This window comes from Dreissena polymorpha, chromosome 6, assembly GCF_020536995.1.
Source record: "Dreissena polymorpha isolate Duluth1 chromosome 6, UMN_Dpol_1.0, whole genome shotgun sequence".
Taxonomy (NCBI): Eukaryota; Metazoa; Mollusca; class Bivalvia; order Myida; family Dreissenidae; genus Dreissena; species Dreissena polymorpha.
Window position 1 is genome coordinate 65,172,856 of NC_068360.1, and position 14,831 is coordinate 65,187,686.

Below are 14,831 nucleotides of genomic sequence, written 5' to 3' on the forward strand. Positions count from 1 at the left end.
ATTAGTGTTCTACAAAATTTGAAATGAATTGCGCGAATCTGTCGGGTATTGAACCCGCGTCCCCCGTGCCCGAGGCAAACTTTATACAACTGAACCATCGCGGTCGATTACTAAAAAAAGATTATATGCATGCATTTTGTATGTTTAAGATGCAGATTAAATCAAACGCAAAAAAGCCGAGTACTATACAAAAAAAAAAGAAAAAGAGAAAAAGAAAGAGAAAGGAAATTGAAACATTACCGAAACAATAGTGACAAAATTAACTCGTCAAAGCAGGAAAACAGATTAGGCATCCCTATTCCTGAAACAAGAGCTCGTTCAGAATGGATGAGATGGAAAACACTGCAGACCTCATAACAGAAGGAGACACTGTGGCCGTCGTTGCGGAGGATGAAAATGATGATTACTTCTTGTTAAAGGTATTTCCGTATTCGCAAGATTAAATTGAAATAAAACAGATGGTGATCGAAAAAAAGTATACACTGAGTATAAGATAAGGCCATTTTTGATAATAGATATAAACAATTAACTGATGAAAATTTAGGAACATGACACAAGATAATGCATCATCACTTTACTGAAAGGCGTAATGAACCTTTAATGACTATTGAAGCTCTCATGTGCTGCATAAATACACATGTATCATTTTATATAATCTGGATTGTTTTACCAGGTAACTCGTACTCCATACACATTGCGAGCAGAGGGTACAGATGACTGGGGTTATACTTTCCCGAAAGGAGCATTTGTTGTATGAGGGTATTACTACAAATTAACGGAGCCCTCCTTTAAGATCGTTAAGAGGAAAAAAGCCCTTGTGTATTCGGTGGCGGTTTGTTACATTTTGGACGAGAAAGACCAAAACGGAAGGAAGTAATAGCGTAAATGAGAACCTCCACCAAGACATTCTGAGCAGTTTGAACATTTTAGATGTTTGATGATAACAATAATTTTAAGACAGAACAAAACAGAAAGTTGATTCATTAATGATAAGTATTTACGAGTTGTTCGTCATCGCATCCAAAGCCATTGGAAACTTATACCATACTTTTTAACTACACTTATAACTACTAAAACTTGTAATTAATAAATAACTTGATCTGAACCCAACACTGTCACCTTCGATTGACAATGTATACTTTTTTGTAGCGGGAGTTATTATTATACATGCGTGTTGAGTTGATATATATCTGCTCTTTCTAGTGTTTATATGTTAACATGTGAAATTTCAAATTATGTAACTGTCTAGAACTTTGTCGGTCCGTGTAATGTACATGTATTATTAAGTTGGGTGCATTATGTATATTATGATATGTCATTTCTTTCTTATAATTATGTTGATGTTAATAAGAAACTAAATGCTGTACCAGTATGTAGCCTCGTGTAGTTCTTCACAGAACAGACATTCTTTTCATAACACATATGATACTTTTATGTGCAAATTGTGATATTAACTTTGTAAATTTGCACAAGACTGAAATAAATGGATACGTTGATGTATTGTATTGCGTCCAGACCACCGTTACTAATCAAGACAGTGCAGATAATCAAGATAATTAGGTTGTGTCGTGTTCTGAGAAAACTGGGCATAATGGCATGCATGTGCGTAAAGTGTCGTCCCAGATGCGCCTGTGCAGTCCGCACATGCTAATCCGGGACGACACTTTCCGCCTTAACCTGATTTTCGGTAAGAAGGGACTTCCTTGAAACTAAAAATACCATAATAGTGGAAAGTGTCGTCCCAGATAAGCCTGTGCGTACTGCACAGGCAAATCGCACGTGCATTAAGCCCAGTTTTCTCAGAACGCGGCTCACATGATCTCACCACATAGTGTTTGCCTCGCATAGTTGTTACAAACATTACACATTCATTTATAAAATCCCTTTTATCACTAAATAGAATAAGATAAAATAGTCAATTAAACAGTAATTGTAAATAGATAAAGGATGTTTCAGTTTAATAAGAAATCTAGTTGTCCTGCGACATGTCTCCAAAACAATATTTATCTCTTTTGAGTCAATAAATTCCATAACTCAGAGCAATATTTGCTTACTCGGATATTTCGACTATATCACATAGTCTTCATCAGCGATGTGCTGGTCAGTTGAGCGAGTCAAGTGACGTAGGATGGTCACGTGACCCGAGGGGAGAATTGTACACAGGCGGAAGTTCCAGCCCCTCGTCCCGGTTAAGCGACGGTCTTCGTTGTTTGATGTTAATGGCCTCTTTGACCCGCCGTTTTATGTGCGAGTCCTCAGATGCTAGTATTTTGGTGTTGTTTGGATCAATCTTATGTCCTGTGTGGGAGCAATGTTCATATATGGCCGAGTTGGATCTGGCTACATGTTCTTTCAGTCTTATGTCCAATGATCTTCCTGTTTTACCTATGTAATCGTTTTTGCATTGTTCACACTGTATGTAATAAACCACCCCACACTTTTTTAATTTGTCTGTCTTATCTTTAACGTGAGTTAATTGTTGTCTGATAGAGTTATATGGTCGATGGTACATGTTGACTTCATATTTCTGGAATGTTCTGTGCAGAGCTTCTGACGTGCCCCGGATGTATGGCATACCTATATCAATATTTTGGTTTTTGTTGGAGGATTTATCAGATGGTGTTTTGTCTTTCTTCTTGGGGATCGTAAACATCCACTCTGGATAACCGTTGGCCCTTAGTGCAGTTTTGCAGTGTTTAATTTCTGACTTTTGGTCATGTTTTTCACTGACTATTTTCTCTGCTCTGTGGAATAATGACCTAACTACCGACCGTTTGTGGTCTAAGTGGTGGTTGAAATTGAAGTTTAGGTACTGGTCGGTGTTTTGGTTTTCGGTAAACAGTAACCTTGGTGGAACCGTCGTCGTTCACGTGAACACAAGTGTCCAAAAAGGGTATCTTACCATCTTCCTCTTGTTCTGATGTAAACTTGATGTGTTCATCTATGGAGTTCAAGTGCGAGGAGAACGACTCAATATCATACTCATGAAGGTTGGTCATTGTGTCATCCACGTACCTGAACAATAGGGAAGGTGGGTTCTTGGCGGTGTCTAAGGCCTCCTTTTCAAAGTGCTCCATGTATAAATTTGCAATGATTGGCGAGTCATCAAACAACGAAGACCGTCGCTTAACCGGGACGAGGGACTGGAACTTCCGCCTGTGTACAATTCTCTCCTCGTGTCACGTGACCATCATACGTCACGTGACTCGCTCAACTGACCAGCACATCGCTGATGAAGACTATGTGATATAGTCGAAATATCCGAGTAAGCAAATATTGCTCTGAGTTATGGAGTTTATTGACTCAAATAATGAACCTTCATAGTTGTAATATTTATCTCGTCGAAAAGATATATCAATTGTGCGTGTTTTGATATAAAAGCTTTACAATTCGGATGAATAACTGCCACATAACAACAAAAAGAATCAAGAGTCAACGGCTAAAAATACACCTTAACGTCAGTTTTTATTTGCCGCATTTTTGACGTTACGTAACTTTACGCCAGTACTGAGCGCGACGTCTTAAGTATTGGTGAATGTTAGTTGTATATTGCAGTCTTCCGGGTATGGAACGATACTTTTTATACAACGAAGCCTTAAAACTTAACAGAATAGATTTGCTATTTTAGCCTAATTAGATCATTTGATCCACGTGGTAAATCCTATTTAAAATCGCTTACCGTACTGTGAAGAATTAGGTATACATCACCTCGTTTTTATGTCTTAATGACAAACGAAAATCAAGTGAGTAACATAGGGTTGAACGTTAGATCGAAACTGCTGCCAATGAGTGTTGACGCAACAGTGTTACCAATACACCATAGTTAACGTAAATGTGACTTTAGTCACTTTAATTATAATTATTTGAACTTCATACCGGTCCATATTCTCTCTGATCTACATCGATAAATACAGTTATTTAAATTTGACCGAAAGTAAAGTAATTGTTCAAATGCTTACCTGTCTTGTTGCCATCGTAATTCAGTTGTATGATATTGCTTCCAACCTCAAGGAAGGAAGTCAGCTCTTTTGAAAAAGACACTATAACTGTTGGTGCGACTTTAATCTTTCTTTGGTCATGTATGTTTGATTCCATTGTGTTACGTTTCTCCTCCATAAGTTTCGAATAAATATATTGTTGACTCGGCGTTCCGCGTTCTAAAACGATACAACACATCGACAAGACTGTGCTTATTTCGTCCTTAACTTTGGACGAGGTTTCACGTCTATTTCCAATGAGTTTAGATTCTGCAGTTCTAAATTCGTTTGCCTCAGTAATAAATTTCTTCTTTGCGACTTCAAACAGTTTTATCATACGATATCTCATTGTATCCACTTCTGAAGACATCTTTTCGATGGACTCATTTAAAACAGTTTCCGACTGCTTACACTCCGCTATAATATCGTCAGCCTCGGATAGCAATTTAATCAATGATTGTTTTAATGCTTGAAGCTCGGGTCGTGTTTGTCTTGATACTTTGGCTATTTCATCGACTTGGCCACATTTCCTGTGAATGAGAACGCATGAACTGCAACACAGCTTAGAATGATCCTGGCAGAAAAACTCTATATCTCGTCCATGCTCATTACACTTGTTTATTCCTTTCATATCGATCATTACCGGCGCAGATTTATTGTCCAGAAAGTTGACTAATGTATGCTGGTCAGTTTTATAGGTTGTATGCGGATTTTTGCACGTATCACACATATATTCATCGCAATCTTTGCAGAAAACCGTAGCAGTTTTTGATGTGTTGGTTTTCATACAAGGCTCACATGATTGTGTCACAGTACTTTCTCCAATAAAGTCGCCTGCATTGTCTCCGTTTGAATCCCGAAATATTATAGAAGCCATTGTTAAATTGAGTTTAAAACGGTTTCTTCTTTTAATTGGAAAATCACTGTTAGCGCGTAAATAAATTCGTCCAATATCTTTTACGTAAAAAATGAAATTATCGAATAATTTTTTTGTGTGTGCTGAATTATTGTGCCAAATTGTATAGATGACCACCAACTTGTATTCAAATAAAACAATTAAACGTTATTACCGTCCTGTTTCCTTTTAAATCCAATAAATAGCTATTTTTGTATCTAACGTACTTAGGAAGATATGAAACTTTGTCAACAATCTGCGAAATAATCATCGTCTTATTTCCGGGAAAAGAGATGTACAATACTGAGCTACGTAAATTTCCAAGATCGCCTTAAAAGCACTCTAAACAGTATCCCGTAAGTTTCGGACATTCAATAAGACGATGTTTACGATAGTTAAGTGATTTGCATTGTTATCGCAAGTACTAAAAAATAACGATAACTATACGCACTTAATTCTTCAACCGATATACCAGATTTCGTCGATTACGTCCTTTCGAAAGTGGTATTCATCATGCGACTAATTCCGCGTACTTGATTACGAGTGTTCTTAACATAGCAATTAAAGTTATTTCGTATGCTCAACCTTTTATTATGATATGGTAAACAAGAAATGTAAATATACAATATATTGTTTAAGAAGTCCATATCCGTACGATACAAGGTGTTGACACAATTCACACTGCAGCTCAGATTTCCTGTCGAATTATCGTTAATGTGGTCTGGTCCTCGTCCCAAGCTGACTGTGTTGGGTTCAAGACCAAAGATCACAGCGGTGGAGTCTAGACAGCGTTAATCTATGGTTCCCAACAGCGAATCTTTCATAAAACCGTCGGTAATAAGCCGACAAAGATTTCCTGCATCAGTTTTGTTTCACAAAACAATGATTTTCGATCATATGACTCACGTATAATTAAATTGCAAGTTTTCGCAAGCAGTTCATACACATGTTTCAAAACTATAACAAAAAGGTCGACTGTTGATTATATTCTCCAATCGCATGAGAACAGCATCATTACTTGTTTTTAATAAAACAAAAGCTTTTCAAAAATTGCGGCAAACAAAGTCACATTATATAGCGTTTTCATATCTTCAAAATTTGATATCGCTTTGCATTTTAATGTGTTCATTTTTTATTTTATTACATAAGTGTTTGTGATTCATATATTCTGTGTACCGCTGTCTATTTTACCGCAACGCCGTACTTGTATCAGGGAGTGATATTACACCGCGCTAGGTCTTATTTAGACAATGCATTACACATATAAGTAAACTTCATGAGTAAAATGCAAGTTTTGACGATCTGAGCATGCGCACACAAGAATCACGCGCTTAGTGAATATTTACATCAGTCACGTCTATTGATGTCATGTGGTTTGCATTGTAGTATTATGTGATTAACTTTTATATGATTGAACCGAATATTGTTTCACTTATAACAATTTATTATTTTCCGTATATAAACGACATTCATCTTCGATGCAATCTATGTTGATGGTGTTTCGTTTGATAGCGCTTCAAGTGTTATACAAAATAATCGTCATTGTTTTAAGTAGAAGTATTATGTTTTTTATTCGCATATTCTCAGTTTCCAAGATACCTCGTATTGTCTATCAATTATTCGCGTGAAAACCACTTAAGAATATCCTCTTTCAACACATTTATACGCGAATATTTTCAGAAAGTATGATTCAGTACTTAGATGTTGTATGGAGATAAGTGATAGGATGGAATATTAGAGGAGTTCAAACCTTTGGTTCAACTGCACCGCCAAAACTATATTATTATACCGTCATGAATTTACATAAGCGCAGACGGTTGCCGCATGAGGGTAAAATCAGTGTCGGAAAGAATATATTTCCATTTAACAAAAACCACAAACATTAAAGCGTACCGGTTAAAAACCTACCAACACAATGCACCGGAAGTTTGGTAACAAATAGTTACGATTCAGTACGTGATAGCCAAGTAAGGTAGCTACTTGTTTTGCAGATTTATTAGAATATGACTTCGTGGAACCGTCGATTGATGTCTGTGACATGGAAATGTTTATAGAAAAAGACGGGGCTTCTTTAAAATAACTGAATACTTGTTCTTCTTACATTTTGTTGCTCAACGAAGATAGTCACAACTCCATTTCGCCAGAGTGCTGTTCGTATGTAAACAAGCGGTTTTCGATTTCCATTTACAAAAGATCATGTAATTACAATATAATAATCCAGCAGCAAACGCAACCAACAATGAAGAAATGCAGTTTATTCTGCTGTGAAGTGTAAATTAAAATATACAACTGTAAATCAAATTGATCTTACAGTTTTTATTAAAGGTTGCACTTGAAAAATGTCTTTTCATTAAAAACAAATGCTTTTATAAATAGTTTTAATTTTTGTCTATGGACTTAAGCTTTATATAACAAAACAAAAGCTAACGTTCAACATGAGTAAATATATATGAGCCGTGCTCTGTCAAAAAGGGGTTTAATGCATGTGCGTAAAGTGTCGCCCCAGATTAGCCTGTGCAGTCTGCACAGGCTAATTAGGGGCGACATTTTTTCGCCTAAACTTGATTTTTTGATGAGTAGAGACTTTCTTGAAACAACAAAATATCATTAAACGCGGAAAGTGTTGTCCCTGATTAGCATGTGCGGACCACACAGGCTAATCTGGGACGACACTTAACGCACATGAATTAAACCCCTTTTTCACAGAGCAAGATCCATATTTATGGTAACTGTAGCTTTTTTGATAACAATCTAATTTAAGGAATCATCTTCTTTTCTTTCGATCCTCTTAAGACATCCCCTCAAGTCCGACATTGTTGTGACAGCTGAAGTGGTATCTGACACAGAAAACGCATGAATCATAGTATTATATACGGACTGAAATATTAAAGGTGCTTATATTGTATAGTCCATTTAAGTATCAGCATGCATAAATATGGAAATTATAATGTGTGTTATTGGGTATTGTAGTGATGTTTTTATTTTGATAAACACACTGAGAGAAAAAAAGAAAACATATGCAGTTGCAACAATCATGTTTTGACATATGATACTTAAAAGTGGATTTTGCAGTTTGCATATATGCATATCAATTCATAAACAAGTGGTAATCAGTTAGAAACACTCATTTTTCCAAATTATAACGTACACGAATAATTTCGATTCTAACACGTTTTTACTAAAGATTTATACAATGCATCTTATTTTTCTTCTGTACTATTTTATGTGAAGTGCTCTCATAAATAAGAACATAGTTTGTTGTCGAATAACCCACGGCCGGAAGTTCTTCTTTGTTTATATGAAATTTGGCACGTGGCGTGTAAGAATTAAGAAATAATTCATGTACGTAATAGCTTGTTGTCGAATAACCCACGGCAGGAAGTTTAGCTGCATAGGGATTAAATCACGAGTGCGAAGCACGAATTATTTCGATTCTAACACGGTTTTTACTAATGATTTATACACTGTATCTTATTTTTCTTGCGTACTATTTTATGTGAAGTACAGCCCATAAAATAACTTTAGGCTGTTCTGTCGATCAGATCTCCGCCCTCAATGACTTTCATTCATAAAATACCGGATTATTACGCTGGTGGAGAATGTATCGGCATTTTGTGTTTAGATACAGCGCCTGCATTCAGTGTATAAGCTCCGCCCATAATTATTGCAGAAAAAAACCATAGACGATTTTCGTCTTTGTTTATTTGAAATTTGGCACGTGCCGTCTTAGAATATGTGTTTTATTCTCTGGCATGTACCTTTCCATGATGATTCGTTATTACTTGCAAACATGTGTTAGCGTTTAACATTTTTGAAATATTAACAAACGGTGTAAAAGTATTAAACTAACAGGACATTTCCTGCTTACGGTGGATTATCATTTTCTTCCAGTCATGATCTAGAAAAATAAATATTCTAACACCTGACTGTGCCACTAGCGAAAATATTATTATCCCTGATTTTATCCTGGAGCAGTTCTCTACATCCATTTTTATGTATTCATTCACTATCATCTTACTTTGTGAAACCCCGTTCTTCTAGAACATTATTTAATACACAACCTACACAATAATCAAACAAGTGACAAACTAGTTTTGGGTTTATGTCAAAGTCAATGCCCTAAAATAAGAATGTATTAATGATCTGAAAGGCTTTATTAACCAAATGTTTCTGGTGTAGTAATACATTTACTGTTAAATTTCCAATTTAAAGTTATAATCCGCCTCAATGCCATTACCATTCAATGCCAACCTTTCGTTTTCTTGTAATCCGCCCTCTTCCGAAATAAACACTATGTTTGTTTTTCCGTTAACGTTTAGCCCCTCTGGAATGCAATTTAAATATAACTTATCTTAACCCTTTACCACTTAGATACGTATTTTCACGCCTTTGTAGTCGATCAGAAAGTTATATTTAATTTAAGACTTTTCTTACTAGATTAAAGTTTTAAAGGCTTAATTTCCAACCCTCAGATACAGAAGAGCAGCAAACAGCTGTTCTGGTGTTATGCTGTTTGCAAAAGCCATGTTCCCTTTGCTTCTTATAGAGGGTGATCGTGATTGAATTATCTGACAATGTTGCCTTCATAAAAGCGTAAACGGGAAAATTACATGTTGCCGTAGCACAGTGGTTCAAACAGTATTTTAATTTGTAGTATATATTATAGAAACTTCATTGAGACTGCTTTCTTTGTTGTCATCGGGACATGGTGGACATCATTTATCAGAACTGGATATTATGTTCTCAGCGTTTCACGTTATATATAAGCGAGGTCTGGTCTGTTCTGTTGCTCGGCATAGTCTGTTTGTCATATATTTCAACAATTGTCATAATACATATAAATTAAACGTTAGGAGCTTATCAGTGTCATTCCGCACTATCACAACATCCAAATTGGGAAAGTAAGGCAGATTATAAAAAAGTCACGAGCTAAGAGAACATATGAATGGATTTGAGTCTAGACATGGAATAATACTAGAAGTTTGAGTTTGTTGTTCATTAATTTACTGTGTTATGACTAATGAAGTTAGGAACGTTCTCCCTGATAATTATAACAGAAGGCACATCTACATTACCCTAGTGACATGAAAGCGCGAGCATAAAGTTCTCAGTATACATGACAATTGGATAATTTTAGTTGATACCATATGATTACGCATATTAACTAAATCAGGTACATAATCACATGAAATAATAAACGAATCATTATTTGTATGGTAAATTGTTTCAACCATTCCACCTTTTTGCTAATGTTAGAACATTAGACATCATTACCAGTATTGACCACAGACCTTATTGTTAATAAGTCTCGTTTTGGGAAATCGGGGCATAATGCATGTGCTTAAAGGATGCCTGAGATGAGACAGTGCAATTCGCGCATTCTAATCGGGAATACACTTTCGGCTCTTATGGTATTTTTTGTTTAAAGAAAGTTACTTATTTGCGCAGTTTAGAAGGATAGTAACGTCCAAGATTAGCGTGTGCGATGCAATGTTAAGATTTATTTATATTTGAAATCCCCAAACATTGACTCAGCATTATATTAGCTATTGAGAAGGGTTAAAACTTTTGTTTAACAGCTATGCCGAAATGATTTCTGTTTAAGAAAACACCACATTAAATTGTATGCAAGGTTCATGTGATTTGTTTTTGAGCAGTGGTATTGCATGCAACACACGCGCTTTGAAATATTACTCAACGAGTATACGAACTTCGATTACATTTTAGAAAGCATAGTAAATTAAATGTGTCATTATGTTTTGTACAATCGATAGGTATTTATGGTCGATTGCCGTGGTAAAGATCGATCCAGTCAAATGATCGCGTTTGAACCTTCCGAATAGCGAGTGATGCTGTTAACCTTCGATAGATTACTTGTGTTTATTAGCTTTTAAATATAATGAACGCCTTAAATAGTTTCATCCGAAGTAGTTGTAGTTAGCCCTGAACGATGTGATTTGTTTAAATGATAAATGAACGTAGGCTATTTATATGCGAATGTTCCAGCAAATGGAAACGTGAATTCATTTAAGAGTGCATACAGACGAGCATGTACATGCTGTTAGTGTTATCCTATACAGTGTTTATGCTTGTTTTAAACAGACGAGAGTAACCGTAGAGCATCCGTGTTTCGGTATAATTAGAAACCGTTTCATTACGGACGTGCGGATGATTTGAATGTTTATATAAAGCATCTGGCTTGTGTCGTAAGTCGTATTATACTTGTTTGACAGGTGAGATAAACTTCAAGGCAGAGATCTTGATCTTTCTCTTTTAAAAGAATACGTGTATCGAAAAGACTGCGATGTTGGCATCTTGTAATCGATAGGAAAATAAATGTGAATAAAAGGACATTTCGTGTGTTTAAATGACAATAAAAATGGAGTTTATGAAAATGACGCGTTTCGTTTGCTGTTCTGTATTACTTTTATTGTTGGCGATACCAGTTATACAATCGCAGGACAGCGCGGAACAAGTGTCCGTCGAGACGCCATTGGGTATTTTTAATGGACTTTCCGATATAATAACTTTAAATAAATCTCGCAAATTTTACACTGCATTCAAGGGAGTACCATATGCAAAGCCACCCGTGAATGACCTGAGGTTTCGCCGACCCTTACCAATGGAGTTTAAGAACGACCATATTCACAATGCGACATTTCACCGTCTCCAGTGCGTACAACCGCCTGGCGCATTGAGGAATATAACGTTGGAACAAAGCGAGGATTGCTTGTATTTAAATATTTATTGCCCGGGACGAGGTGTCAACGCGAGCGGCATTTACCCGGTAATGATTTACATTCACGGAGGAAGCTTCAGCGTCGGAGGGGCTAATATTTTTTCGGGTGATGTCCTTTGTGCGTTCAACGACGTGATTTTGGTCACTCTAAACTACCGTCTTGATGTTCTTGGATTTTTATCTTCCGGTCAGACCGGTGAAGGAAACTACGGCCTATGGGACATGCACCTTGCTATCAAATGGGTCAACCAATATATAGGATACTTTGGTGGCGATAAAACTAGAGTCACTTTGTTTGGAAATTCTGCAGGAGGAGCAGCCGTCCACTACCAGGCTATGTTTCTCGGTAATAGGGGACTTATTCACAGAGTAATTGCCCAGAGCGGTGTAGCAACAGCGGGTTGGTCTGTACAGAATGCGCCATCAAAGCAATTTGACGAAGTCGTGAACAACACGGGATGCAATTTGGGTAAGGATTACAGTGTTATCATGGAATGTCTCCGCAAGGTAAACAGTGCTTATCTCACAATGCAAGGTTGGCGGTTTGCCCCTTCTATCGACAATGAATTTATTTTTGAACATCCAAAATTGATGTCACATGGTTTGTCTCAGACAATTTCTGATCAGCTCGATTTCTTTTCTGAAATCGACTTCATGAGTGGGATTACTAGCCAAGATGGATTTTACGACATTATGGAACCTGAATACCTAGACAAAATTGATTTAAAAGATAAAATTGTAGCTTACGTCGATCCAACTCATGAAAAAAAAGTGTCAGAATATCGTTTAGACGAGTTAGTCCATCAGTATACAAATGTACCTAAACACACATCAACAGAATGGGATACTACTGAAGTGGCTAGGTACGCTTATTTAGAATTTCGCACCGACATTATTTTTGCGATACCAACGATATTAGCATGTGACAAACATAGCGAGCTTGCAAAACGGAGAATGGAGAAAGCTGGCAAAACTTATTTCTATTTCTACGACCAACAGCCTTCTTTTGCGCGTCAAGTCAAATGGATTCCAGGCGTGCCGCATACATACGAGTTACCCGTCCTGTATGGATTTACAGAGGACCTCAATGTCAAATACACGAGCCCTTATTTTGAAGAATATCCGCGTTATCCGACGCCCGAAGATATTGAGATGTCGAAAATATTGATGCAATTGTGGACCAACTTTGCGAAATATGGGTTTGTATTTCAAATTTTATTTATTAGCGTTATGTTATGAAAACCTATGCAACATCAGTAGGAAATATATCGTATTATAACGTACTAGTATAGTTTATGTTTGTAATATCTCAATGAATGCGTATTCCGTAATGAAATATGTAAATGATTCGTTGTTAATTATTAAATACATATCGAGTTAGTTTTTGAATGAACAAATAACTTTAAGACTTGTGATATAAATTATCTTTAATTTTATTACGTTGTCAATTTCAAGGAGTCCTAACAACAGGAACGCTTCCAATGAGCTCACTGTCCCCTCATGGCCGCAATACCAAACAGACACTGGCTATTATCTAGAGCTGAAACTGAACTTAACGGACACTTCCATAAAGCAGCATTACAAATCAGAACGATTGGCGCTTTTGAGCAGTCTTCAACATCGAGTTACTAACAGCGGACAGTTCACAGTGAAACCTGCTGTTGGTGTTGCATGGACAATGCTGATGATGCTACACATGCAATAAGTTACTAACAGCGGACAGTTCACAGTGAAACCTGTTGTTGGTGTTGTATGGACAATGCTGATGATGCTACACATGAAATGAGTTAGACGGTACTTGACATTGGGTTACTAACAGCGGACAGTTCACAGTGAAACCTGTTGTTGGTGTTGTATGGACAATACTGATGCTGCTACACATGCAATGAGTTACTAGCAGCGGACAGTTCACAGTGAAACCTGTTGTTGATGTTGCATGGACAATGCTGATGCTGCTACACATGCCATGAGTTACTTACATTGGACAGTTCACAGCGAAACCTGTTGTTGGAGTTGTATGGACCATGCTGATGATGCTACACATGAAATGAGTAACTTAACATATAAGAAGTAGAAACATAGGGTGGTTTTATAGTATGTAAAATGTAGCCTGCCTTTGATTCTTTTCTAAGTATAATGCATTCAAATGGTGTCATATTGTATTACCTGCTTGTTGCAAACACATACTATTCCGATATAAATATAACATACCATAAAAACACAATACGCAATGGCAATGAGTTTTGTTGCGAGTACGAACAATTGTAAATTCTGCATAGATGTTTATGTGTACCGGCTTAATTACGATGTCTGTCGTTTTTGTTATGTTTTTGGCATTAATACCATCTTTCGAAATCGGAAATATAAAAAGGCATTTTGTTAGCTTTACATCGATAATTTATAATTAAAAAAGGCAATATCATATACCCGATATCTTTACTGAAACAAAACGTGGTTAAGAATGCTGATATATCCATAATTGTTTCATCATTATACACAAAACATAATTTTTTTTAACGCAAATTTACCTTGAAATCAGCAATGATTTATGACATTAAAATAACTTGGTACAATTTCAGATTAATGATATATTTACAAATGTTGTTCAGAAACTTCAATAATTTACATCAAAATGGCATCTCCACCTTCTGGCGATTAATTGTTTCTTTTTACTTTTTAAAAATCTTCTACAAATATAAAATTTAGTGCGATTTGTTTAACCTGGCCTGGCTGTTTATTTCGCATAAATCAGTAGCTGATTCCAAATATGTATAATTCTTGCCAAACACCGTTTATACAAATATTTGAAAACATGTCCTGTAATGCATAAAACGGTCGCATTTCGACCTTGACCGATATTCTTGTGAAAATATTCCAAAGCAAAGACATTGTTGGTTTTAAGTTTAAGGTACAGATGTGTATTTTGTTTTAAAATATTTATATATAATCCACATTTATTGAAATATAAGTTGTACATATTTTATATATTAATGTGCGTAACAATCCGCAGGGACACTTTGCGACAAAGGTAAACGTTATTTACCGATGCAACATTACATATTGATAATATTAGTACATGCGAATGTTTGTGAGGATTCCTAAGCATCTCAGCGAGGAACTTCAGGTGCTTACAACCGCACAACATAATGTCGGCCCCAGTAATAGACTGCTCACTCACACGGGCACAACCGCACAACATAATGTCGGCCCCAGTAACAGC

General features: G+C 36.3%; 1 protein-coding gene across 2 annotated transcripts; it reads left to right on the plus strand.

Annotated features, from left to right (window-relative positions):
- Positions 1 to 11,170: 11,170 nt before the first annotated feature.
- On the plus strand, positions 11,171 to 13,901 carry LOC127836542 (acetylcholinesterase-like). Of its 2 annotated transcripts, XM_052363195.1 has the most exons (3): positions 11,171 to 12,810; positions 13,067 to 13,266; positions 13,348 to 13,403. In XM_052363195.1, the coding sequence occupies exons 1-3, from the start codon at positions 11,240 to 11,242 to the stop codon at positions 13,395 to 13,397; spliced, it is 1,821 nt and encodes a 606-aa protein (XP_052219155.1). In that variant the 5' UTR covers positions 11,171 to 11,239; the 3' UTR covers positions 13,398 to 13,403. The 2 variants fall into 2 exon arrangements, with proteins under 2 accessions (XP_052219155.1, XP_052219156.1); XM_052363196.1 differs by having other exon boundaries at positions 13,067 to 13,901.
- The last annotated feature ends 930 nt before the right edge of the window (positions 13,902 to 14,831 follow it).

Coding starts and splice junctions, on each gene's coding strand:
- LOC127836542 (XM_052363196.1), top strand. CDS start 11,240: ATGACAATAAAAATGGAGTTTATGAAAATGACGCGTTTCGTTTGCTGT. Junction 12,811..13,066: donor ACCAACTTTGCGAAATATGG/GTTTGTATTTCA, acceptor GTCAATTTCAAG/GAGTCCTAACAACAGGAACG.